The sequence below is a fragment of the Schistocerca americana genome, chromosome 1 (assembly GCF_021461395.2).
Source record: "Schistocerca americana isolate TAMUIC-IGC-003095 chromosome 1, iqSchAmer2.1, whole genome shotgun sequence".
Classification (NCBI taxonomy): domain Eukaryota; kingdom Metazoa; phylum Arthropoda; class Insecta; order Orthoptera; family Acrididae; genus Schistocerca; species Schistocerca americana.
The window spans coordinates 422,640,866-422,665,842 of record NC_060119.1 but is presented as its reverse complement, the minus strand read 5'-3'; the positions used below and the strand labels follow the sequence as shown (position 1 = coordinate 422,665,842).

Sequence of the window (24,977 nt, the reverse complement as noted above, 5' to 3'; positions counted from 1 at the left end):
GATGGGCATTTCTGAACCCATACCACAGATGTATCAAAAGACGGTTCAGGAATTTCAGGCAGTTGTTCCCCAGAGCCATCTTTTCACTACCAAATCATTTATTGACTTTATAATCGTGAACAAAGACATCTGTTTGCAGGTGGACACAGGAGCAACCATTTCCTTTGTGATCATTCAAGCAAAGGCTCATCAAGGTTCCCCAGAATTGGCCGTGCCGTCCCAAATGTTTGTCGGGTATGGTGACAGTTCCATTCCCCTTTGGGATCAATTCACTGCTGCCTACAAAGAGGTCACACATCTGATAATGCTCTTTGGTAATGATAGTCACACAGCTGGAAACATTTTTGATTGGATACCAATTTGTTGTTCTGATTCTCAATTAATGATCAGGTTCAAGTCATCTATACCACAATTATCTTCCCTTTACGACATTTGTGCCACTTTCGCATGTATATTTGGACCTGGGTTGGGGTGCTCTATGGATCCCGGGTTCATATTTCCTTGCTTCCAGACAGAGTGCCCAGTTTCTGCTGGACATGCCCCATTCTCGTCTCATAGCAGACAGCCATTCTGCAGAAATTAGAATGACTCCACGAGGCTAGGGTGACTGAAACTGTGCTTGGGCCACACTCGTGGCGTAGTGAAGAAAGCAAATTGCTCCCTCTGGCTGTGCGCAGGCAAAATACAGCCTGGCTATCTGGGAAAGGCGTATCTGCGGCAACAAGAACTCCCTTGCCCAGTATGCTGAGGGTTCACTAGTGCCTTCACAGACAGGCACTATCCCCCAGACCTAGTCTGCAGACAGATCTCTCCTGTCATTTTTCATCACACCCTCAATGCTCTCACCACCCCCAAGAACCAGCCACAAAGTAGTACCCCCTTCGTCCCTCATACCCACCCCAGACTGGAACAACTGAATCACATCCTTCACCAGGGCTTTGATTACCCATCATCATGCCCTGAAAAGAGGGACATACTACCCAAGATACTTCCCATCTCTTCTTATGTGGTGTTCTGTCACCCATCCAACCTCAACAACATCTATTCCATCCCTATGCCAATCCCAATTCCTTGCCACAAGGGTCATATCCCTGTGGAAGACCCAGGTGCAAAAACTATCCAGCCGGCCGCGGTGGCCGTGCGGTTCTGGCGCTGCAGTCCGGAACCGCGGGACTGCTGCGGTCGCAGTTTCGAATCCTGCCTCGGGCATGGGTGTGTGTGATGTCCTTAGGTTAGTTAGGTTTAAGTAGTTCTAAGTTCTAGGGGACTTATGACCTAAGATGTTGAGTCCCATAGTCCTCAGAGCCAAAAACTATCCAATCCATCCACCCAGCACTTCCTATTCCAGTCCTAACACAGGTTCATTCTAGCCTGTCAGGGACCGAGCCACTTGTGAAGGCAGCCATGTCATTTACCAGCTCTGCTGCTATCATTGCACAGCTTTTTATGTTGGTATGACTGCCAGTGAGCTGTCCACAAGATGAACAGCTACCACACAAACTGTGGTCAAGAGCAAAGTAGACCAGCTTGTCACACAACATGCAGCTGAATGTAACGTTCTTGATTTCAATGGCTGCGTCACTACCTGAACCACCTGGATCTTTCCCTCCGCCACCAACTTTTCTGAACTGCGTAGATGAGAGTTACGCTGACAACTCCCATAATTATCCCTGCCTCAGTCTACAGTAATGTACTGTCCCCACACTCTCCACCCAACAGCTTCCACCCCCTCTGTCATATCAGCTCCTCCCCATTCTTGTCTCCCACCCTTTTTTACTTGGCACCCTCTGGCAACACACCTGTCCATCTTTCCCTGCTCCTCTCCCTTTTCACTCATTTTTCCCCATCTCCCTGCCCACACCTTCCTGACACTCCGCCTGTTGGCAGTCTAGTCCCTGCGCAATTTGCCAGACAGCACTCCCCTCCCTTCCCCTCACCCATACACTGCTATCCCTTCCTCTTCCCCGTCCCCTCCAGATTACTGTTTACTTTCCTCATGACAGTTGCATTCTATTCTGAGCTACTGGAGCTGGTGGTCATGTCTGCATGAGGTGTGCTTGCTTGTGTGAATGAATACTGTGTGTTTCTCTTTCTTTTTCTGACGAAGGCTGTGGCCGAAGGCTAATGTGTAAGTGTCTTTTAATAGTGTCTGTCTGCAATTTAATGTGTCATCTTTACAGTTAGTAGCAATATGTCTTTTCCTACATTGTTGTAGTTATCAGAGAAGAATATTTTTCTATGATAGACAGTGCTGATGCATTTTTGCAATATCCAGCTGAACAAGGAATCACAACGCATGATCGTTCTAAACACTCCTTTTGACTTGCACAAATACAAACATTTGCCTTTTGAGGTCATTCCTGCTCCAGCAAGCTTCGAGAGTTACAGGGAACAGTTAACCACGTTCATCCCTGTTTACACTAATTATCTCAGTGAAGCAGTTGTCAGGGGCACTACACATCGGAATTATCTGTGGAACCTTTTCACCTCATTTACTGTGTTACCTGACATAGGGTTAAAGTGCCACTTAGACAAATGCCTAACTTGGACACCTGCTAAATAAAGAAGGAATCCAACACATTCGCTGCAATGTCACACCTATTGACTCTCTCCTCTGTCTCCAAAACATTCAGGAACTGCTAGCTTTTTTTGGGAAAGCTGAATTATTATTATTTCTTTCCTCTGCATCTATTATCAGTTGCTCTTTACATCCACGTGCTCCTTTGCAACAGCCTTTTTGTTCTTCATTTATAATTTTGTTCTGTGTTGTATCTGTCATTAATTTCTGTGTAATGACTGAAGTTAATATTTTGTATATTATTGGTAGGCATGTTATGGGGCAATATTTTGCTGGGTTTGCTGTGTCTGCTTTATCTTTAGGTTTCAAATAAGTTATTCCATGTGTAAGTGTATCAGGGAATGTGTATGGGTCTGCAATGTAACTGTTAAATAATTTATATATAAAAACAAAGATGAGGTGACTTACCGAACGAAAGCGCTGGCAGGTCGATAGACACACAAACAAACACAAACATACACACAAAATTCAAGCTTTCACAACAAACTGTTGCCTCATCAGGAAAGAGGGAAGGAGAGGGAAAGACGAAAGGAAGTGGGTTCTCCCTTAAAACCCACTTCCTTTCGTCTTTCCCTCTCCTTCCCTCTTTCCTGATGAGGCAACAGTTTGTTGTGAAAGCTTGAATTTTGTGTGTATGTTTGTGTTTGTTTGTGTGTCTATCGACCTGCCAGCGCTTTCGTTCGGTAAGTCACCTCATCTTTGTTTTTATATATAATTTTTCCCACGTGGAATGTTTCCTTCTATTATATTGTTAAATAATTTAGTTAGATGTGAATGTGTTGAGGTGAACTTCTTCAGCCAGAAATTTGCTATTTTATCTTTTCCAGGGGCTTTCCAATTGTCCGTAGAATTAATTGCTCGTGTGACTTCATGTTGCAAAATTATCACTTCGGGCATTTGTGGTATCATCTTGTATGTGTCTGTTTCTGCTTGTATCCATCGTGCATGCCTGTTATGTTGTACCGGATTTGACCATATGTTGCTCCAGAAGTGTTCCATGTCTGTTATGTTTGGTGGGTTGTCTGTTTTAATGTGTGTGTTATCTATTGTCTGATAAAATTTCTTTTGGTTTGTGTTGAATGTTTGGTTTTGTTTCCTTCTATTTTCACTTTTTTGTATCTTCTAAGTCGTTTGGCCAATGCTTGTAATTTCTGCTTCTTTTCATCTAATTGCTCTATCGCTTCTTGTTGTGAGGCTTTACCTAACCTTTTTCGTTTTTTGTCTGATATTTCATTTCTTATAAATTGTGTTAGCTGTCCGATGTCTTCTCTCAGTTTTTCTATTCTGATCTGTAGCCTGTGTTGCCATGCTGGTTTTATGGGTTTCTTCTGTGTGTTGGTTTGTTCTGATCTCTGCCTAGTGTGTATATTTAGTGTAGCGAGTGCTCCTATATAAACCAGTAGTTGTAACTCTTCCATAGTTGTATTTTCATTTATTTTGTTGTGTATGATTGTGTTGATAGTTGTTATTGTTGTTTCGACTTGTGGGTTATTTGGTGGTCTATTGCAAGAATGGTCTAATGTCTGTATTTGTGTCTTTGTATTCTATATATGTTAGCTGAAATTTTTCTTCTATATCTAACATGTGTGTCACTTCATGTTCTATTTTTGCTTGTTCTGGTGGCCGTCTTAAGATGTTGTTTTCCTCTGATTGTTTAATTGATGCGTGGTGTTCTTTGTTTGTTTGCTCTGGGATCCATTACTGTATTTTCTTCTTCTTCTGATTGCACATTATTTTGTTCCAGTATTTGTTGTACTTGTTGTTTGATGTTTTCTAATTCTGACTGGGGTTCCTGTTATTTTTGATTATTACACGGATCTGATCAGCTAGTCGTTGTTCTGTTAAAAATTTTAATTCTGGGTATCTGGTAATAAATTCAAGCGTCGTCCCCGACCATTACAGTGCTTGTCCGAGGCTTCATTGGTTCTGTCCTGAACCAACTAATCACTTCTTATTATTATTATATTATTATTCTAAATTCATTTCACAAGCGACCCGTATCATGTACCAGCCAAACCAGTTGTAGAACAAAAGCATGCAGTACAAGTGAAGTGCCTGTGAGCACATTTTCATGCAGCTGAAGGGTATGCTCAACTTTGTGCATTGCCTTGCACACTTTTTGCCAACGACTTTGTCACAGTGGTAACACTGGTTCCCGTCAGATCACTGAAGTTAAGTACTGTTGGACTTGGCTCGCACTTGGATTGGTCACCGTCCAGGTCTGCCCACTGCTGGTGGCAAGTGGGCTCACTTAGCCCTTGTGAGGCTAATTGAGGAGCTACTTGACTGACAAGTAGTGAAAACTGATAACGGCTGGGAGAGCAGTGTGCTGACCACACACCCCTCTGTATCTGTATCCTCATCTGGTGACGCCCAAGGGCTGAGGATGACACTGGCTGGTCGGTACTGCAAAGCCTTCCAGGCCTGTTCAGATGATGTTTGTTTTTCCCTTTCAAGTCCACTAGCTTTGGCTGTTGTTGCCTCTCTGTACAGCACTGGTGCAGTGCTGGCACATAGGAATGATGAAGTTATTGAACAACCAATGGCCTTTGTGTCAAAGATGCTGACACCCACTCAAATGAACTGCCCGCAGGTAGTAAAAGAGTCCATAGCAATTGTTTTTGCCATTAAGAAGTTCCGTGTCTACCTATTTGGGATCAACTTACTTTTATTATGGGCCACAATCTGCTGGTATCTCTCTGGAGGTGCACTCCAGTCTTTACAGCACCTGCAGGCTTGGGCACTTCGGCTTCTACAATTTTATCATTAAATATGAGCCCACAGCACAACACACACAAGGATGCTACCCATAGCATCAGACCTAGACTTTAACCAGCAGGAAACCTAATGTTTCCACAGTGACAAACATTGAATGGTTTTCCTATTACGGCTGCTCGAATTGCAGCAGATACGCACCTGACACTATCTTGCAGCAAGTCATGCACTGTTTTCCATGGTTGGCCTATATATTGGGTTAGTGCATAAGTTCATAGCATTTTCTGTAAGTTTAATAAACGCAAAAGAGACACGTAGCAGAGTTTAGTCATCAATAATATATCCTTCTTCACTATTTACAACAGCCTGCTAATGCAGTGGTAACTTTTTGATTCTGCTACTGCAGAAATAACTTGGTTTTGAGGCAAAGAACTCATAAAGCCATTTTTGGAGCGCATTTTCATCTGGAAAAGAAGTTCCTTTCAGATTGTTCAATAGAGAGTGGAAAAGGTGAAAATCGGAGGGTGCAAGATCCGGTGAATAATTTACATGTGGAATTATTTCCCACCCCAACTCGTGCATAGCATTTTTTTGTTCAGTCTAGCAGAATGCGGGCAGCTGTTATCATGGAGTAGCATCACTTCGCGTGGCCTTCCTAGTCACTTTTCTTGACTTGCATCTGCAGGGTGTCTCAGTTATTGACAATAAATGTCAGCAGTGATGGAAGCAATTCATGGTACGCCATGCCATTGCTGTTCAACAAGATGTGTAACATTATATTTTGTTGATGTGCGCAGGTCTTTGTATGGTGAGTTGCCACTTTATTTGGGCTCAGTCATTCCTTTCTTTTCCTTATGTTAGCATAAAGATACCATTTCTTGTCACCAGTGTTGACATGGGATAGGAACAATCAGTGTTGTCCCAAGTCAGTTGATGGCAAGCAAGCAGAGATGCATGTATTGCCACCTGCTGATTTTTATGATTGTGGTGTAGAGCATGCAGTACCCACACCTGATTTTTGAATCTTCTCCAGTGCAAGCAAATGTCACATGATGGCGAAATGATCACAGTTCAGCACATTGTCAGTTCTTGACTACACTGATGTGGTTCATTGTGGATTAATACATTTAAATGATCTGTGTCAAAGCCCAGAGGTCTTCCTAAATGTGGAGAGTCACTAAAGTCAAAATGACTCTCCTCAAAATGAGAAAACCATTTTCCTTCCGTGCTCTTGTCCAGTGTCATTATCCCCGTACACAATGTTTCTGGCTGCCTCCACTGCTTTCACCCCTCCATGAACTCGAACAGAACAATATGTCAGAGATGTTCTGGTTCCTCTATTGGTACTCCATTTTCTAGTGTGCAGAGCTCCACTATTTCCAGATGACAAAATGACAATATGTGAACTCAGATAGCAACATTGTCAGCATGACATCCACCACAGTAGATACCACAATTAACATGCTCATCCATCTTGTTGGACTATCAGTCCCAACTCACAGTGTAAGCTTTCAAACAATTGTCCCCCTCAAACATGATCACAGATATATTTAGTCTGCTGTTTCCCCCCTCCCCCAATGGTAAAGCAGACCGAATGGTGCGAACATTCAATTAGCAAATATTAAAGGCAGTGGGAACCATTACCACTGCAGCAATGCTCACAACGTTCCTGAGCATGTTCAGGACCACTCCCATTCATGACCTTAGCGCAGTGGACTCCTTCTGTAGGAAACAACTGCAAACTCTCCTTCACCTCCAAGCCCCACAGCCTCCGGGAACCCTGCACGTGGCATGCGAGGCGATATCTGCCATACACAACAGAGTGGGCATGCTCATATGGGCAAAAAACGTGTGGATGCTGGCTACAGTGGTTAACACCCATGGGTGGCGCCTTATGAGAGCAGACACTCCAAGGTCATTTGGAGCACTGCCATATATAACCATCTCTGTCCATGCCTATTGACTGCATGTTTGCCAATGGTCCATCCAGACCTGGAAAGCCCTCATTTGGAAGTGCCACAACTGCATGGATATAACGTGCACTCCGGAACCCTAGCAGCAATTTCTGTGGACACAGGCAAGACAATGAGAACATAATTTTTAAAATATTTGCTGTTTTGAAAAATGATTGCTTTCTCACCTAATTACTATGACAGTGAAATATTACGTATTGTTTGCTTGGGGCCTGTGAACAGTGGTGGTTACATCATTGTGTCATGCACATAGTGTCAGTCAAAGCAGTTCAAATAAGAGAAACAGACTATATTCTTGGCTGCTGATGATGTCTCCTCTGGATGTAACAAAATGCTAGGTTGAAGATGTTTTAAAAGTTTCACAGACAGTCTCAGTGAAGTGCTTCTCAGTAGAAGTCAACAAGAAGTAATGGAGAATGACATACTGCAGTGAAAGAGAACAGAGAAAGTAACACACTATCATAGACCAAGCACACTGTGGCATCATAAAGAAGAAAGACAAGAGACAGCAGCAGGGAGGCAGTGTCACTGAAGAAGAGGAAGCAAGAGACATATGGACATGTATCAAGAAAGCTCATGTAGAGGGAAGAGACACAGTGTAAATACATAAAATAATATTAGAGATTATACTATTCGAGAATCTAATCATATAATGAGAAGGATTTAGATTCTAGTCGAGATGATACATCCTGAAAAGGCCTATGAGAAACTTAAATAACAGACAACATCAAGTGTGTGTGTCCTGTTGTAGTGCAAACAGCCGAATTTGGAGTGTTATGACAGCCAAAGAGTGTATTTTGACATAGCTGTGGAGCAGCTATGATTGTCTGGATGAGCTTTTGGTCATGATCAGTACGTGGCGCCATTATTGATGTGCAATGATTGCCAGTGCTCAAAGTATGAGAAATCCTGACTGCAGGTCACCTAGCTGGAGATGTGTGCCATATGGTGAGTTAAACCCGACCATTTGAGTTGACCAGACAAGGTAGCCACCATGGCTGAACCAGCTGAATGAAGAAATATGAAATACGAGAAACTCTAAATAAAAACTGAATCGAAACATTGTGAGAGAAACCAGTCACATGGTTTTAAAGACAAAAATTAGACAAGTGCATGAGTGAAGATGCGCAGCCGCTATGGGATCCAGTTTATGATTTATTAAATGTTTTGGATATACAAACTTCTAAAAGTGGTAACTTACTCAGACAAATGTACTGTCAATGGGTAGGGCTCGGTGAACCCTATCGATGTTTTCTAATAGATTTTCTGTGAATATTAGTGTGGTGTGCGTACTGTAAGACCTTCGGTACACACACCATCAGATTATTTGACTTGTCGCTCTAACGAAGTAGGTGAATGTCAGCTATATGATGTCTCGTGGTCTTGTCGTGGCGTGTTTATCTTCTGCCGTTAGGTCAGACGATAGAAATGCCACTTGCACGCTTAGAGTAGCGGATTGACGGTGACCAACTTGAAGCAGAACTTGATTAATTTTCACATACATTTATTAAAATAATAAGAAGCATAGACATTACGTAACTTGATTCTGGATGCTGTTTACACTTGACAATCTGAAGGTCCTTTGGTCTTGGTACGTTAATCTTATTTTCACATATCTCTGATACTTGACAGTGTCTGTACATTTCTCTTCATGGCTATGTACAGGAATATGATAATCTTACTAGGTGCAGACTGAAACTTGACTATAGACTGGTACAGGCTAATGCGGACAAATGCAGACTGAGTAATCGGAGGTCTGTAAACTCGTTATAACACCTCGCGCGTTAATGTATCACTGCGCGAGTGTGATCCGCGAGGAGAAAAGGTTCTACGTTAGCAGCATTCTCATTGGCGGATCGGTGGAAGCAGAATTTGGTGCGTCTCTAAGGCAGCGCCATCTCGTAGTGCGGAGACGGACGAGCGCTGCGCCTGCGCTGTTGTGCTTAGCGGGGCGTGCTCTAGTGGGAAAGTTGTGTACGCACTGACTACGCGGAACTATGTACACAACAATTAGAATTTCAGATTATGGGCCGGAATGCATATTCCGTGTATGAAAAAGTGAATTTTCTAGTAAATCAAACACAAAACAGTGAGAGTAGTGGCAACATTAGTAAACAGAAGCCATTAGAGCTGTATGCCTGTAATTAGTCCAATTCTTTCATATCTATCAGTGATGTAATGATGCAAAATAGTGTCCATATGAGCAAAAACTCTTTGTAAGAGAACAATTAGAGCACCATTAAAAAGCCAATAAGATTTGCTCAAATTCCTGCGTAATATGTGTATATAGCATTAAAAGGAAAATCCATGATGGAATAATGAATGACAGTATTATGAAAAGAATAGATTGCTATTTACCATATAGTAGAAATGGTGAATCACAGTTAGGCACAACAATAATTGCTAAACAAGTAAGCTTTTGGTCAAAAAGCCTTCTTCTGAATTAGACAAAACATACACATACTCAAGCAAATGCAAGATGCACCCACATGCCTACTATCTCCAATTGCTGAAACTAGTTGCAAGCAACTGTGAGTGATGGGAGAAGCAATGCGGTAAGGAGGAGCCCATGCGAATAGTAAACGGTTGTGAAAACACACTTGACCTCTTAGCAACAAATAATCCTGCGTTAATAACGAGCATCCAAACCAATTCAGGGATTAGTGAACACAGGGCTGTCATAGCAAGATTGAATATTGTAATCCTCCAATCCTCGAAAAATAAGCGAAAAATATACCTATTCAAAAAAGCAGATAAAAATTCACTCGACATCTTCCTGAGAGACAATCTCCACTCATTCCAAATTAATAATATAAGTGTAGACCAGCTGTGGCTTAAATTCAAAGAAATAGTATCGGCAGCGATTGAGAGATTTATACCAAATAAATTAACAAACGACGGAGCTGATCCTCTTTGGTACACTAAACGGGTTAGAACACTGTTGCAGAAACAATGAAACAAACATGCCAAGTTCAAACAGATGCAAAATCCCCAAGATTGGCGATCTTTTACAGAAGCTCGAAATTTAGCACGAACTTCGATGCGAGATGCTTATAACAGTTTCCACAACAAAACTTTGTCTCGAAACCTGGCAGAAAATCCAAAGCGATTCTGGTCGTATGTGAAGTATGTTAGCGGCAAGAAACAATCACTGCCTTCTCTGTGCGATAGCAATGGAGATACTATCGAAGACAGTGGTGCCAAAGCAGAGTTACTAAACACAGCCTTCTGAAATGCCTTCACAGGAGACGACGAAGTAAATATTCCAGAATTCGATTTGTGAACAGCTGCCAACATGAGTAACGTAGAAGCAAATATCCTTGCAGTAGTGAAGCAACTTAAATCACTTAATAAAAGCAAGTCTTCTGGTACAGACTGTATACCAATTAGGTTCCTTTCGGAGCATGCTGATGCATTATCTCCATACTTAACAATCATATACAACCGTTCACTCAATGAAAGATCCATACCCAAAGACTGGAAAGTTGCACAGGTCACACCCATATTCAAGAAAGATAGTAGGAATATTCCACTAAATTACAGGCCCATATCGTTAACATTGATATGCAGCAGGATTTTATAACATATATTGTGTTCGAATGTAATGAATTACCTTGGAGAAAACGGTCTATTGACACACAGTCAACATGGGTTTAGAAAACATCGTTCTTGTGAAACACGACTAGCTCTTTATTCACATGAAGTGCTTAGTGCTATTGACAAGGGATTTCAGATCGATTCCATATTTCTGGATTTCCGGAAGGCTTTTATCGACTAATAAAGTCACCAGAAGATCAAACAAACTGCAAAACGATTTAGAAGAAATATTGGAATGGTGCGAAAAGTGGCAGTTGACCTTAAATGACGAAAAGTGTGAGGTGATCCACATGACTGCTAAAAAGAACGCGTTAAACTTTGGTTACACCATAAATCAATCTAATCTAAAAGACGTAAATTCAAATAAATACCTAGGTATTACAATTACAAACAATTTAAATTGGAAGGAACACACAGAAAATGTTATGGGGAAGGCTAACCAAAGACTGCGTTTCATTGGCAGGACACTCAGAAAATGTACCAGACCTACTAAGGAGACTGCCTACACTACGCTTGTCTGTCCTCTTTTAGAATACTGCTGCGCGGTGTGAGATCCTTGCCAGATAGGACTGACTGAGTTCATTGAAAAAGTTCAAAGAAAGGCAGCAAATTTTGATTTTATCGCGAAATATGGGGGAGAGTGTCAGAGAAATGATACAGGATTTGGGATGGACATCATTAAAAGAAAGACGTTTTTCATTGTGACGGAATCTTCTCATGAAATTCCAGTCACCAACTTTCTCCTCCGAATGCAAAAATAGGGAGCAACGATCACAAAGATAAAATAAGGGAAATCGGAGCTCATACAGAAAGATATAGGCGTTCATTCTTTCTGTGTGCTATATGAGATTGGAATAATAGAGAATTGTGAAGGTGGTGCGATGAACCCTCTCCCATGCACTTAAATCTGATTTGCAGAGTATCCATGTAGACGAAGATGTAGATTTGGGTTAACGTGATAGATGTGTAGGTTGGGTTGCCTGGCCCCTGGACAGTGACGTAGCCAATATTTTAAAATCTAACTATACTTTAGGCGGGCCTATGAACGGTGTTTCTTGCCAATTATTCAATTTTTTTATTTGTCAACCTTCGGTGGAAACAACAGTGGTTATCTTCACCATTAGTCATTTATTCGTCTGATAACAAGCAGCAAGAAGACCAGTGAGGCCATTACATTTAAACAAACATTTTTCCCTCCCAAATATTGCCACAGTTGTGTCACATAATGAAATATACTAAATTTATAAAGTGAAATGAGAACAACTGGGAAAATAAAAATAGATACAAAGATGTAAATGAAAACAGGATATCGACGCCGTATCAAGGTTTTTGCTCATCACAAAGTTATTTGTGTGTTAGTCACTAGTGCAGGCGCCAACTCCATGGGACCTGAAGTGGCCCGAGCCCCCTCAAAAATTTGTTTGGGGGGCTGAGCCCTCCCAATAATTTAAGAAAATTATTAGTTGCATTATTATTTGTAAAATCACAAAATTATGTTAGAATTTTTTATTTTCCTTGTTTGATGATGGTTACATTTTAAAATACATTCAGTAATGAATTAAAACAAATGATTATTACAGTAGTAAGCAGATTAACTGAAAACGAGTAGCGTGAATTATGATAGTGTTACGGTGCTGCGGGCACACTTAGAATTTGTCCCAGCGTGCGAACCTGTAGGTAAAGTCTGGCACCAGCAGGCCAGTGGACTATTTTATATGACTGTATTTTATTCGTTTACTTTAGTCTCTTAGTGTATTGTGAATTAAGTTTGCAATTGATAAATTTGTTACCAAAAAGGCGCACTTGGAAGTTGATGATACTGCAAGTCATCAGTTGCTTCGTCGTCTTCAGGCGAGAACCATTCACAGCTGAAACCTGGACAATCCAGTAAGGGAAGATCATTTCAGAAGTCTTGGTTGATCAAATATACATGGCTAGAATATGAAGCATCTACTGAAAAAGTTTTTTGCTACCGTGCAATTTCTATGCTGGCAAGGACTAGCAATTAGAGGGCACGAAGATGTAAACTCAAATTTTTTTCAATTGTTGCAACTCCTAAAGAATGACATACCTGAGTTTCAAGATTGGTTAGGGCGTTCGGGGTATAAGTGGAGCCCCCCACGATATTCAAAATGAGATCATTAATCTACTAGGTAAATCTGTGTTGAAAATGATATTGGCTTCAGTCAGGAAAACTGAACATATTTCTATTATGGCGGATGAAACAAGTGATTCTTCGATTCGTGAACAAGTGTTATTTTGTATTTGTACTATCGATGATTCCTTAATCATCAACGAAGACTTTATTGGCTTATACAAGACCCCCAACACTGAATCACAAATTCTGTTTAGTATTTTAAAAGACGTTTTTGATCGTCTTTATTTGTCAATAGATAACTTAAGAGGACAGTGCTATGGTGGTGCCTCGAATGTGAGAGGTAAGTTCAAAGGACTAAAAAAGTTAGTTTAGGATATATAACCAAAAGCATGTTATGTTACTTAACTGCTCACAGTTTAGACTTGGCAGTTGTAGACAGTCTCTGCCATATTACGTCTATGAGAGATATTATGGCTTTAGCCAAGGACTTAATAAACATTGTAAGGTAATCCAACAAAAGGATGGGACTTTACAGAAGCATACACTGTAAGAGTGCCAACAACCTAGCTGGTCTACAACACGTTTGCCCGACTCAATGGACTTATAGCTTATAGTATCTTGAGAATATTGAAAAACTTTGAAGAACTTCTAGAGTTTTTGAAACATTTTCTGCAGAGAACAAAACAGAGGCAGGCTACAAATGTGCAGGCTACCTTGAGTCAATGTTACACTTCAAGACTTATTTCTTTTTACGTCTTTATTGCCATGCAGTGAACCCAGTAGAGGATGTCAATGAAAAAATTCAATGCCCTCACCTAAGTGTTGCTGATCTGGAAAAAATATATAAGGGCTTGATTTGTGTATTGAATGGAAGGTGTGATAGTTTTGAACACTTTTGGGAATTGTGTTTAAAAGAAAAACCTTCACAAGTTGTCGATCCTTCACTTCCTCGTAATTGAAATATACCAAAGAAGTATGAAAACAACGAAGCCAGCTCACCACACATTTTCAAAACCCCAAAGGAGTACTACAAAGCTATTTACATTGAAGTTTGTGAAACGGTGCAATCTTGCATTACTGAGCGGTTTGCTTCAACTGGACTCACATAGGTCATTGCTGTGGAACAACAGTGCTTGCTTTTAGTAAACAGAGGCGAAACAAATTTGGAAAAATCAACTGAGTTTTTCAAAAATGACATAGACATTGAGAGACTGTGCTTACACTTGAATATGTCAGCCAACATCGCTAATAAAAAGCAACTAGTTTTAAAAAACATGTGTGATGTAAGAAAGTACATTTCAGAAGAGCCTGCAGTTGGAGAAATGTTATGTGAAGTAGTGAAGTGCATTAAGCTTGTCAAAGTAGTTCAAATCATGACAGCAGCAACAGAATGGTCATTTCCACCCTTAGATGTCTGAAGTCATATCTCGGATCACCAATGGTGCAGAAGCAATTGAATAACTTGGCTGTTCTTCATGCCCACCAAAATGTTTTGGATGAATTGGGTATCTGACCAGTCATCAACAACTTCATATTCAGTAATCCAGTCAGATGGTTGACATTTGGACCTTTGAAAAGACACTCTAGCCCTAAAAATGGCATTTAGAGTAGTATTAAAAGTCTTTATAAAATAGAGGATTAAATACATACACAATGTTAAATTTTCAGTTTTGAAATATTAGTACTGGTTTAGTACTGTATTAGTTATTTTGAAGTACTTAAATATTTTTAGGGTGTAAGACCCAGTTAAAACCTGCTATTTACTTACTTTTTGACTGAAAGTATTAGGCATACTGTATTAACATTATTAACTATATTAAAGCATTGACTTTGAGATATTGTTTTTACTTAATGAACCCTGAGCCTCATTCAGAGTAAGCTTAAATTAACTATTTCACTTAGTAATCAAGGAGCTTTTACTGTGTGACAGCAATATTTTTTGTTTTATTTTTTTAATGATAGTTTAGGATTTATTTAAATATAATTTGTCTTTTCAGAGCTATAAATTTACTGCTGTGTAATAGTTTATAAGCATGATTATTACTGTAAATTAAATTAGCTTTTTACGAAAATATCGTGCGTGTTTATGTTTTGTTTCTTTTTTCAAAGCCAAAAAATGCGTCAGGCTTGTCACGTTTCCCAGAGTGTGGAGTTATCAAGAGTCCAGTTTACAGGTTTCTAATGTTGATCATATGACCCAAGAATTCTTAAAAAAAGTTTAAAACTCACTATTTTTCATCTAAAATCTAGAAAATTTCTAGGGGCAGGATCCCCAGTATGGCCCCCCCCCCCCCAGCCCCCCCCCCCCCCCCCCCCCCCCCGATATCTCCTGTTATCTTATAATTTAATAAAGGAATTCTTAAATGTGGCCACTGGGCAAGAATAGACAAAATTACGGTTTAAAGAAACAATCTACAACACAGCTTGTCAAGAACGTTCACATCAGTGAACATTCCAGTGTAGAATGAAATTTCATTTAAATTTTGTGGTTTATTTTCTTACTTTTGAATTAGCAAACGTTCTGCTAAAGATATACTTTTGAGAGTGTTTTCTTCTTTAGTTTGATTATTTGTTGATAAAGCTAATGTAAAGTTTTCAGTATATGATCAGAACATTACATTTAAGGCACACTCTACATTTACAATGTGTGTTTCTTTCTTGGCTGTAGGCATACACTTGAGCTGACAGGATTGGCAACACGCGGAATGACTCAATCAGCTGCTGGTGTAAGCATCTCACTGGATAAAATAGTGTTAGCCTTGCAAGAGGCTCGAGCTGTCCTGTCTGGAGCAGCTAGTACAGTAGATGTAGTTGTTTGCTCCCTAGGACAACGCTTCCTCTTCAAGCAGAAAGCTAGTATTGCCAAAGAACTCTGGGCTCATGGTGTGCAAACATTGCTTCTTGATACCATGCAGGTAATATATTAGTTTCTTAAAATATCAAAAATTTCTCCCCAAAAATTATAATCATACTGAATAATCACTGTAAGAAACATTTAAACTATTATGTAATTAGTTTCAGGTACATGTTAGGACTTGCACATAATATTGAAACCATTTTAGCCACCCATTCAACACTGTTGCCTCAAACATTTTTTCCTAAATTCTAACCCACTATGATTCTTTCTTTCGGTACCAGCACAGAGATGGAAATGGATCATTGATTGCGAAACCAAGCAGCAACCACAGTTACTTGTTAGAGGAAAGCTCAGTTTACCTATTTGAGTATCTTTAATCATCTGTATTATGAGAGAACATTGGCTCTTCTTATATCAGCAGTACGTCATAGATTTTTGAATCAGTAGGACATTCCAAGTGATAAAGAAGTAGCTCATTCCAGTTTTTAAGAAGAGGACAGATGCATAGAATTACAGGCCTGTATCATCAAATTCAATGAGTTCTTCTCCTACATGATGATTATTTTGGAGAGCAACCAACTCTCCTGTATTTTCAAGATTTCTGAAAGTACTAATAATGTGAAATTCAGCTCACACTTTTCATTCACAGTATCTGGGAGGCAGTAAATAGGGGAGCCAAAGTTTTTCTTTCCCTTCAAAGAGCCTTCAATAAGTTTCTCAATGTTAATAAGCAGAATATGTGCCTTCAGAGCTGAGTAAACTTTGCACTCCATTTATCATTCCCATTAATGAGTATAGATACATGTAACTTCCTGATTAATGTAGGTAGCTCTCTGAAACTATTCAATGGTGACTTGGCTGCATCGTTGTTGAATGTACAAAAAATCTTGTAGTTTGTCAGTGCTTTGTGCAAAGACTGGTGACTAACTTTTTACAGAAATAAATCTAATGTATTGTGCTCAAATGAGCCAAATATATCCTGATGTTGTTTGATGGCCGGCCGAAGTGGCCGTGCGGTTAAAGGCGCTGCAGTCTGGAACCGCAAGACCGCTACAGTCGCAGGTTCGAATCCTGCCTCGGGCTTGGATGTTTGTGATGTCCTTAGGTTAGTTAGGTTTAACTAGTTCTAAGTTCTAGGGGACTAATGACCTCAGCAGTTGAGTCCCATAGTGCTCAGAGCCATTTGTTGTTTGATGACATTGCCATTAGAATCAGGCAAAATTATTTCAAATATCTAGAGATATTCATTTGTAACAATGTAAGGTGAGAGCACTGTATAAATTTAGTTGTGGGCAAGATAATGACAGGCTGATTCGTTGGATGAAGCCTAAGGAAATGTAATTCACCTGCAAGAAGAATGACTTCCTTAAGCCTCTGGTTGTTGAGCATTTTTTCCTTCAGTCTGAGACTGCCAAGTTGAACTTAAATAATAGTAATAATAATAATAATAATTTTAATTTTGTTGTCGTTCAGCTGATTACAGCAATAGACAAAGTCATGAGCATATATTTCTACATAAACTACTATATCGATGTAAATTAGTTTACATAAAATAGGTACACGTTAGAATACAGTATTTTCATCTTCAAAGAATTCATCAATGGTGTAAAACTGATTGTTCACTAGTAGCTTGTATAATTTAGCTTTAAAGATATTTACAGGCGGTTCTTTAAAGTCAGCACTTAGTCTATTAAACATCCTTAGTCCAAGAACTAGGTAAGAGTTATGCGATTTTGATAATCTATGATATGGTACGTCTACAGGTGTTCTGTTTCTAGTATTATGGCTATGAATGTCACTTCTCAACACAAAATTAGACACATTGTTTCTAATGTACATTAAAACATTGTAGATGAAAAGTAAGCAGGGATTATTCAAAGAATAACTGCATAATTTGTTTTGGACTTGTCTGGTCTGTGCTAGTTAGTCACAGAAATACTCACCAAAGTAAGTGGAAGAAAGGGATGGAAATAATCATGATATTGCAATAGCTGCCTCAAGAAACTTAGAAAGAATGATTTGTGGGTAGCTTTGATGGCAGGTAATTGGAAAAAGTTAAATAAAAATAATTTATTTAAAAAAAGGTTGTTTGTAATCCCATTTGTTTCTTTATTTCTTTTTGCTTTTTCTTATTGGATAAAAACTAAAACATACAGATTTATGTCTTGCTCATTTGTTCTGCAGACCCTGGAAGAGGTTCAAGATTACTGCCGAGAGATGTCTGTGCCCCACTTTATAATGCTAAAAGACTGTGAAGTGGAATCAGTCAGAGTCCGAAGCTGGGAAAAAGACAGGTGAGAACATCATTTCATGCATATGAAGCTAGTATCTGTACAGATACTATTGGTGATCTTGCAGCTCTTTAAGAATGAAGTTATAATGAAATCTAGAGCTTTCGGTGCTTACAGGCATTGATAAATCTTCATATAGATAAGGCTTACCGGCTAATGGTCGTCTTCAGTGCAGATGCACTCACATTGCCTGAACTCTTACGGGAATTGGAAGAGTGACTGCTGCAAGTAATGAGTATGGTGGGCAAGGGCACTGCAAATTTAGTGTGTGGACATAAAGTTGGAAAGTGTGGGGAGCGTGCCAGAGATAAGTCCCTGCAGTCACACTATCATCTGTGTCCTCGGTGACTCAATTGGATAGAGCATCTGCCATGTAAGCTGGAGGTCCCGGGTTCGAGTCCCAGTCAGGGCACACATTTTTCAACTGTACCTGTTGATATTTATCAACACCTGTAAGCAGCAAAAGGTCTAGATTTCATTATAACTTCATTTCAAGCAGTTGAATTAGTGCAAATTTGTAACTTAATCTATTAATATAAGATACACATGTTTGAAAGTGAAACTCTATCCATTTGTTTAACGTGCCTGCTCCCAATTTTTATTCAAAATTTTGTGTCGCTTCATTCCTTTCGCATGCAGGTTGGTCCCTCCCATAGTTCCTCCCGAGTCCGGGAGAATGGGGTCCCACAAGGCTCTGTCTTGAGTGCTTGCCTCTTTTTAGTTGCTATCAATGGGCTAGCTGCAGCTGTGGGAACATCCGTATCGACTTCTTTGTATGCTGATGACTCCTGCATGTACTACAGCTCCACTGGCATTGCGGTTGCTGAATGGCAACTACAGGGCGCTATCCGCAGGGTGCAGTCTTGGGCCATCATGCACGGCTTCCAGTTCTCGGCCACCGAGACTTGCATCATACATTTCTGCCAGCGTTGCACTGTTCACCCTGAGCAATGGCTTTATCTTGATGGCGAACATCTTGCCGTGTTGGAGGCACATCCATTTTTGGGCTTGCTTTTTAATGCCCGATTGACTTGGCTCTCTCATATTCGGTAGCTTGAAAAACGTGCTGGCACCATCTTAACGCTCTTCATTGCTTGAGTCACACCAGCTAGGGTGTCGATCGGTCTACCCTTCTCCAACTGTACCACTCATTGATTCAGTCCCATCTCGATTATGGGAGCCTGGCTTACGGTTCGGCATCGCCTTCCACATTGCGGTTGCTTGATCCCATCCTTCACTTTGGGATCCGACTCACCACTGGAGCTTTCTGCACGAGCCCTGTCGCCAACCTACTTGTGGAGGCTGGTGTCCCTCCATTGCGGATCCGGTGCCAGTGACTGCTGACTGCTTATGCTGTGCATGTTTTTAGCTTGCCTGGGCATCCCAATTACCGTCTCCTGTTCCCCAACTCGATCGTCCATCTTCTGGAACAGTGACCCTGGTCAGGGTGTCTGATAGTGATCCGCATCCGGTCTCTTCTCTCAGGGCTTGAGTTTTTCCCTCTCCAGCCTCCTTTTCAGGCCTATGTCTGTATACCCCCATGGTGTGTGCCCCGTCCAAGCCTTCGGCTGGATTTGGCGCAAAGTTCGAAAGACTTAGTCTCTCCTGAGGCCCTCCGCCGCCACTTTGTTTCCATCCCTGCCGCATTTTTCGGGCCCGCTGTAGTCTATACCGATGGTTTGATGGTTGCTGGTCTAGTTGGTTATGCTTTTACTCTTGGGGATCACTCTGAACAATGCTCGTTACTGGATGGCGGCAGTGTTTTCAGTGCGGAGCTGGTAGCCATCTCTCGCTCCCTCAAGTATGTCCGCTCCTGCCCAGGTGAGTCTTTCGTCATCTGTAGTGACTCCCTGAGCGGTTTACGAGCTATCGACCAGTGTTTTTCTCACTCTCGTCTGGTGATGACTATTCAGGAGTCCCTCCATACTCTTGCCTGTCATGGCCACTCTGTGGTTTTTGTGTGGACCCTGGGTCATGTCGGCATACCGGGTAATGATCAGGTTGACAGGCTGTTGGTGCACCGGCCCTGGAGATTGGCCTTTCGGATTGTGATCTCTAGTCAGTTTTGCAGCAGAAGGTCCTTGGTACCTGGGATGCTGAATGGCACACGCTGCCTTCACCCAACAAACTTCGGGTTGTGTCGTGTATGTGGCGCTCCTCCTTGCGGGCCTCTCACAAGGACTCCATTCTACTCTGCCAGCTATGCATTGGCCACACCTGGCTGACACACAGTTATTTATTGTGCCGCGAGGACCCACCTCTCTGCCGCTGTGGTTCAGCATTGACAGGGGCCCACATTTTGTTGAACTGTCCACTTTTAACTGTGATCAGGCAGATGTTCACGCTGCCTGATACACTCCCCGCACTTTTAACCGAGGATACTGTGATGGCACGCTTAGTATTGGGTTTTATTCGTGCAGGGGGCTTTTATCACTCAATCTGAGGGTTTGTGTCTTTTTTTTGTGTAGAGCCTGGCCTTTGGCCTATGGTTTTAGATTGGGAATTTTAGTGTGTCTCTTAGTGGTTGGCATTTCCTTTTTTTTTTTTTCCCATGGTCAGTCAACCACTGTAACACACTGTGTGTTTTTAGTTCCTCTTTTCTGGTCTTTGTCTGTGTCTTGTTTGTTCTGTGCAGTTCCTTGTCATCTCCGTTGCTGGTTTTTCTTCCTTATGGGTGTTTCATGTTCATGGAAAAAGGGGCCAATGACCTTTGTAGTCTGGTCCCTTCAACCCCCACAAACCAACCAGAGCGAGGGAAAAACAACGGTCTGCACGCCTCAGTATGAGCCCTAATTCCTCATATCTTACCTTCTTGGTTGTTACGCACAGTGTACATTGGCTACAATGGAATCATTCAGCAGTCAGCTTCAAATCTTGGTTCTGTTAATTTTCTCAATAGCGTTTCTAGAAAAGAACGTCAACTTCCTCCCAGAGATTCCCATTTGAGTTCGTGAAGCATCTCTATAACACTTACGTGTTGTTCGAACCTACCAGTAACAAATCTAGCTGCCCACCTCTTTGCTTCGATGTCTTCCTTCAGTCCAACCTGGTGTGGACTGCAAACACTCTAGCTGTACTCAAGAATAGGTCACACTTGCATCCTATATGCAGTCTCCTTTAAAGATGAACCAGTTTCCCAAAATTCTCCCAATGAACCAAAGTCAACCATTTTCCTTCCCTACCACTATCCTCATGTTCTTGTTCCAGTCCATATCACTTTGCAGTGTTGCATTCAGATATTGAAATGATGTGACTGTGTCAAGTATGACCCTACCATTGCTGTATCTGAAAATTATAGCTTTGTTTTTCCTACATGTCTGCATTAACTTACGTTCTTCTACATTTAGAGTTAGCTGCCATTCATCACAACAACTAGAAGTTTTGTCTAAATAGTCTTGTATCTTCCTACTGTCATTCAACTTCAACACCTTACTGTGGACCACAGCATCCTCAGCAAACAACCGGGGATTACTGCCTATCCTGTCTGCCAAATCATTTATGTACATACAGAACAACAGTGGCCGTATCACACTTCACTGGGGCACTCCTGACGATACCCCTGTCTCCGATGGACACTCGGCTTTGAGGACAACATACTGGGTTCTATTACTTAAGACTTCTACAAGCCACTCATATATCTGTGAACTTATTCCATATTCTTGTACCTTTGGTAACAGCCTGCAACGGGGCACCTTGTCAGATGCTTTCTGGAAATCTAAAAATACAAAATCTGCCTGTTGCCCTTCATCCATGTTTCTCAGTATACCATGTGAAAAAAGGGCAAGTTGAGTTTTTCATGAGCGATGAATTCTAAAACCATGCTGGTGGAAATAAGCTACTCACTCTCAATAAAGTTTATTGTATTTAAAGTGAGAATATGTTCAAGGATTCTGCAGCAAATAGAAGTTAGGGATATAGGTGTTAATTTTGCAGGTTCTTTTACCTTTCTTATATACTGGAGTCACCTGCACTTTTTTCTAGTCTCTTGGTACTTTGTGCTAGACGAGAGATTCACGATAAATGCAAGCTCTAAAGATGGTATGTTTGCATGATTCTCCTGTGTTAACAATTTCTTGAATGTGAAATTTAAAACTTCAGCTATTGACTTGCTGTCTGCAACTGCCACACTAGACTGGTCAACAAGGGGCTGAATGGAAGCCTTAGACCTGCTTAGTGACTGTACATGTGACCAGAATTTACGGGGTGCTCTGCCAGATCTTTTGCTAAGGCGTGACAGTGGTAGTTGTATGCGTCACGCATAGATCTTTTCGTGAAGACACACGAACCTCTATTAACCTTCGCTTGTTGCCGTTTGTGTATTCCCTTTTGAACTGAGAGCACAAGAGCCTCTGCTTCCTCAGCATTCTGTGAATTTAAGGTGTAAATTAATAAATAATGTCAAGCCTCCAAATTTATGGCTTATGAAATTCTGATGCTCTTGGACTATTCTCTGATGTCCTGTTTCGTTTATGTCGTACTGTAAGATCTGATAATGCTGTATATGTATGAACGTATGTAAATGTTCACTTGAAGATGACTAAGCAAGCAAATTTGATTAGTAGTACTGAATAAAATGTTTTGTTTCATATATATTGACAGCTTTATTTTACAAATTTGCCTTCCGTGAAACTCGGATGCTTGTTGTTTACACCTTAAATTTACAGAACGCCATTCTTTGGTAAATTATAGGCTGACAGACTGCCGTATTTTTTCTCTCTCATGAAATTTGTATTCTTTCTTACTAGCTTTTTTGCTGCAAAGATGTAAACCTGATTGGAAGCTCTACATAGCATTATTTTAGAGCACGAATTAAAAATCTGTCACTGCATTTGAAAATGTATTTCAAATTGTAGAGCCAAGTTTTGAAATGAATATTATGCCAAGGACTGCTTTCTTATTTTGCATTCATTATCTGGATGGGATATGATAAAACAGTTTCCGTAAGTGCAGTAACTTCATGTGTCCCTACCAAACAATGTGCCGCAGTGCTGCGCACCATCATGTGATGCCTCAGTATGCACTAAATTCCAAACAGAAGTTTGACGAAAGGTAAATTCCAAACAGAAATTTGACGAAAGGTAAATTCCAAATAGAAATAAGATGAAAGGTGTTACGACAGAGTACTTCATCGTAGCTGCGCATGTGCAGTAACACCTGTTTCCTTGTGCTCTCTTGCATCTGCTAAAATGAACCTATTTCCAACAGGTTGCAGGGAAAATATTGTGAATGGTGATTTGAGAAGCTTTACGTTCAAAGTAAATTTTCTTTTACGCAAGAGCATTTCACTCTCATTCAAAGCCTAGCACTTAGAGGACCAGCAACTTAGAAAAATAACGGGTCCTTCCCCTGTAGCTATACTACATGTACATTAATTTAAACCATGAACTTTTCTGTTTTGGTGTTCATACTACTTAACAGAGATGTTGCTACTGGCTGACTACATCAAAAGTTGGTGAGATCGCGTGACGTGAAATATGAATTGCTGACGAAAGCGCATTGCAAGTATGTAAAACCTTTACCATTCAAATGATTGAAAAATTTTATAACTCCGGGGAAATGTATGTCACTTAATGTGGAAAAATTGTACTTTCACCCAGGAAAAAGTGTATTTTCACTTGGGGAAAGAAAAGTATTTTCACCCTGTAACACATGTACTTTTAACTGGGAAAAATCTAGGGGTTTTTTTTTTTTCCTTACCACCATATATATCCTGCCCTTTTTGCCTTTGTCCCTCCCCCACTGCCTCCTGCCCTCCCCCTGCTCCCTCCTGCCTTCCCCCATCTCCCTCCTGCCCTCCCCCTGCTCCCTCCTCCTCTCCCCTTTCACCCTTCCCTGCCCCCCTCTCCCCCTTTCTCCTCTTTACCTTGCCTGCCCCTTCTCCCCCTCTCACCCTTCCCTGCCCCTCTCCCATCTCAAGGTTCTCTCTCCTAAACATCTCTCCTCCTCCTCATCCCCCAGCTGCACTGCTACACTGCTACACTTGTGTGTGTGTGTGTGTGTGTGTGTGTGTGTGTGTGTGTGTGTGTGTGTGTGTGTGTGTGCGTGTGTGCGTGTGTGCGCGCGCGCGCGCGCGCGCGCGCTGGGGTGTGAAAGAGGAAGAGAGGGATCTGTAACTTAATCATGACTGAATTTTATTTGATTAATTTATTTATTTTTTCTTTCTTTTTTAGGTTCCAGGAACGTAAAGTGCAATTAAATGAATTGGTAGACCTGATGCTAAGGTTAACTGGTAAGGAACCTAGCACACCAAATTCACGAGTTGAAGCGAAAAATGAATTTTTTACTCAAACAAATCCAGGACCTCCAAGCAGTGGCCCTCTAGTTAATTGCAATTTTAACCTCACACTTGATAAGTTAAATGTCAGTCAACGGCGACGCCATGAAGGGCTGGTAAGCTCCAATGTTTTGTCAGTGTATTTCACTTTCATTTATATTAGTACATGAATGTAGAGGTAGGCTTACAATGACTCTGAAATCATGATAATTTGAACAAACTAACTTCTATACAAGCTCCTCTAGATAGAGAATCGAATAATAAGTTTCAGTACCATTCATTTTCCTCTTCTTCCTATGGTCTTTCTTGCTTGTATTCTTTTATCTACTGATCAGTTATCTTTCTTTCATTTGACACTTGCACACTCCTTAATAGCCATTTCTCTGCTTTTCTTCTGATGTGGCACACCTCCCTTTTGTGATCATCTTATTTTTACTACTTTTCCTCTTCAGATGTTATCCACTTTTTTCCACACTTTGTTTAGTTTGCAATACAAATTTCTGAAGAGTTACATTTAAGATAATTGTACTTGATGATTTCCTCCACTTATGTTTCATTCATTGATTTAATGTTATTGTAAATAAAGATGAAATG

The 24,977-nt window shown here is 40.8% G+C and overlaps 1 protein-coding gene across 1 annotated transcript in view; it reads left to right on the top strand.

The window, feature by feature from the left end:
• The window catches only part of LOC124602553 (eIF-2-alpha kinase GCN2), a 308,459-nt gene that overhangs the window by 266,675 nt on the left and 16,807 nt on the right, over window positions 1–24,977 (top strand). The window contains exons 24-26 of the mRNA XM_047136328.1: window positions 15,630–15,876; window positions 18,003–18,112; window positions 24,280–24,499. Of these exons, the coding sequence (XP_046992284.1) occupies window positions 15,630–15,876; window positions 18,003–18,112; window positions 24,280–24,499 (577 nt within the window). The remainder of the gene's footprint in view (window positions 1–15,629; window positions 15,877–18,002; window positions 18,113–24,279; window positions 24,500–24,977) is intronic.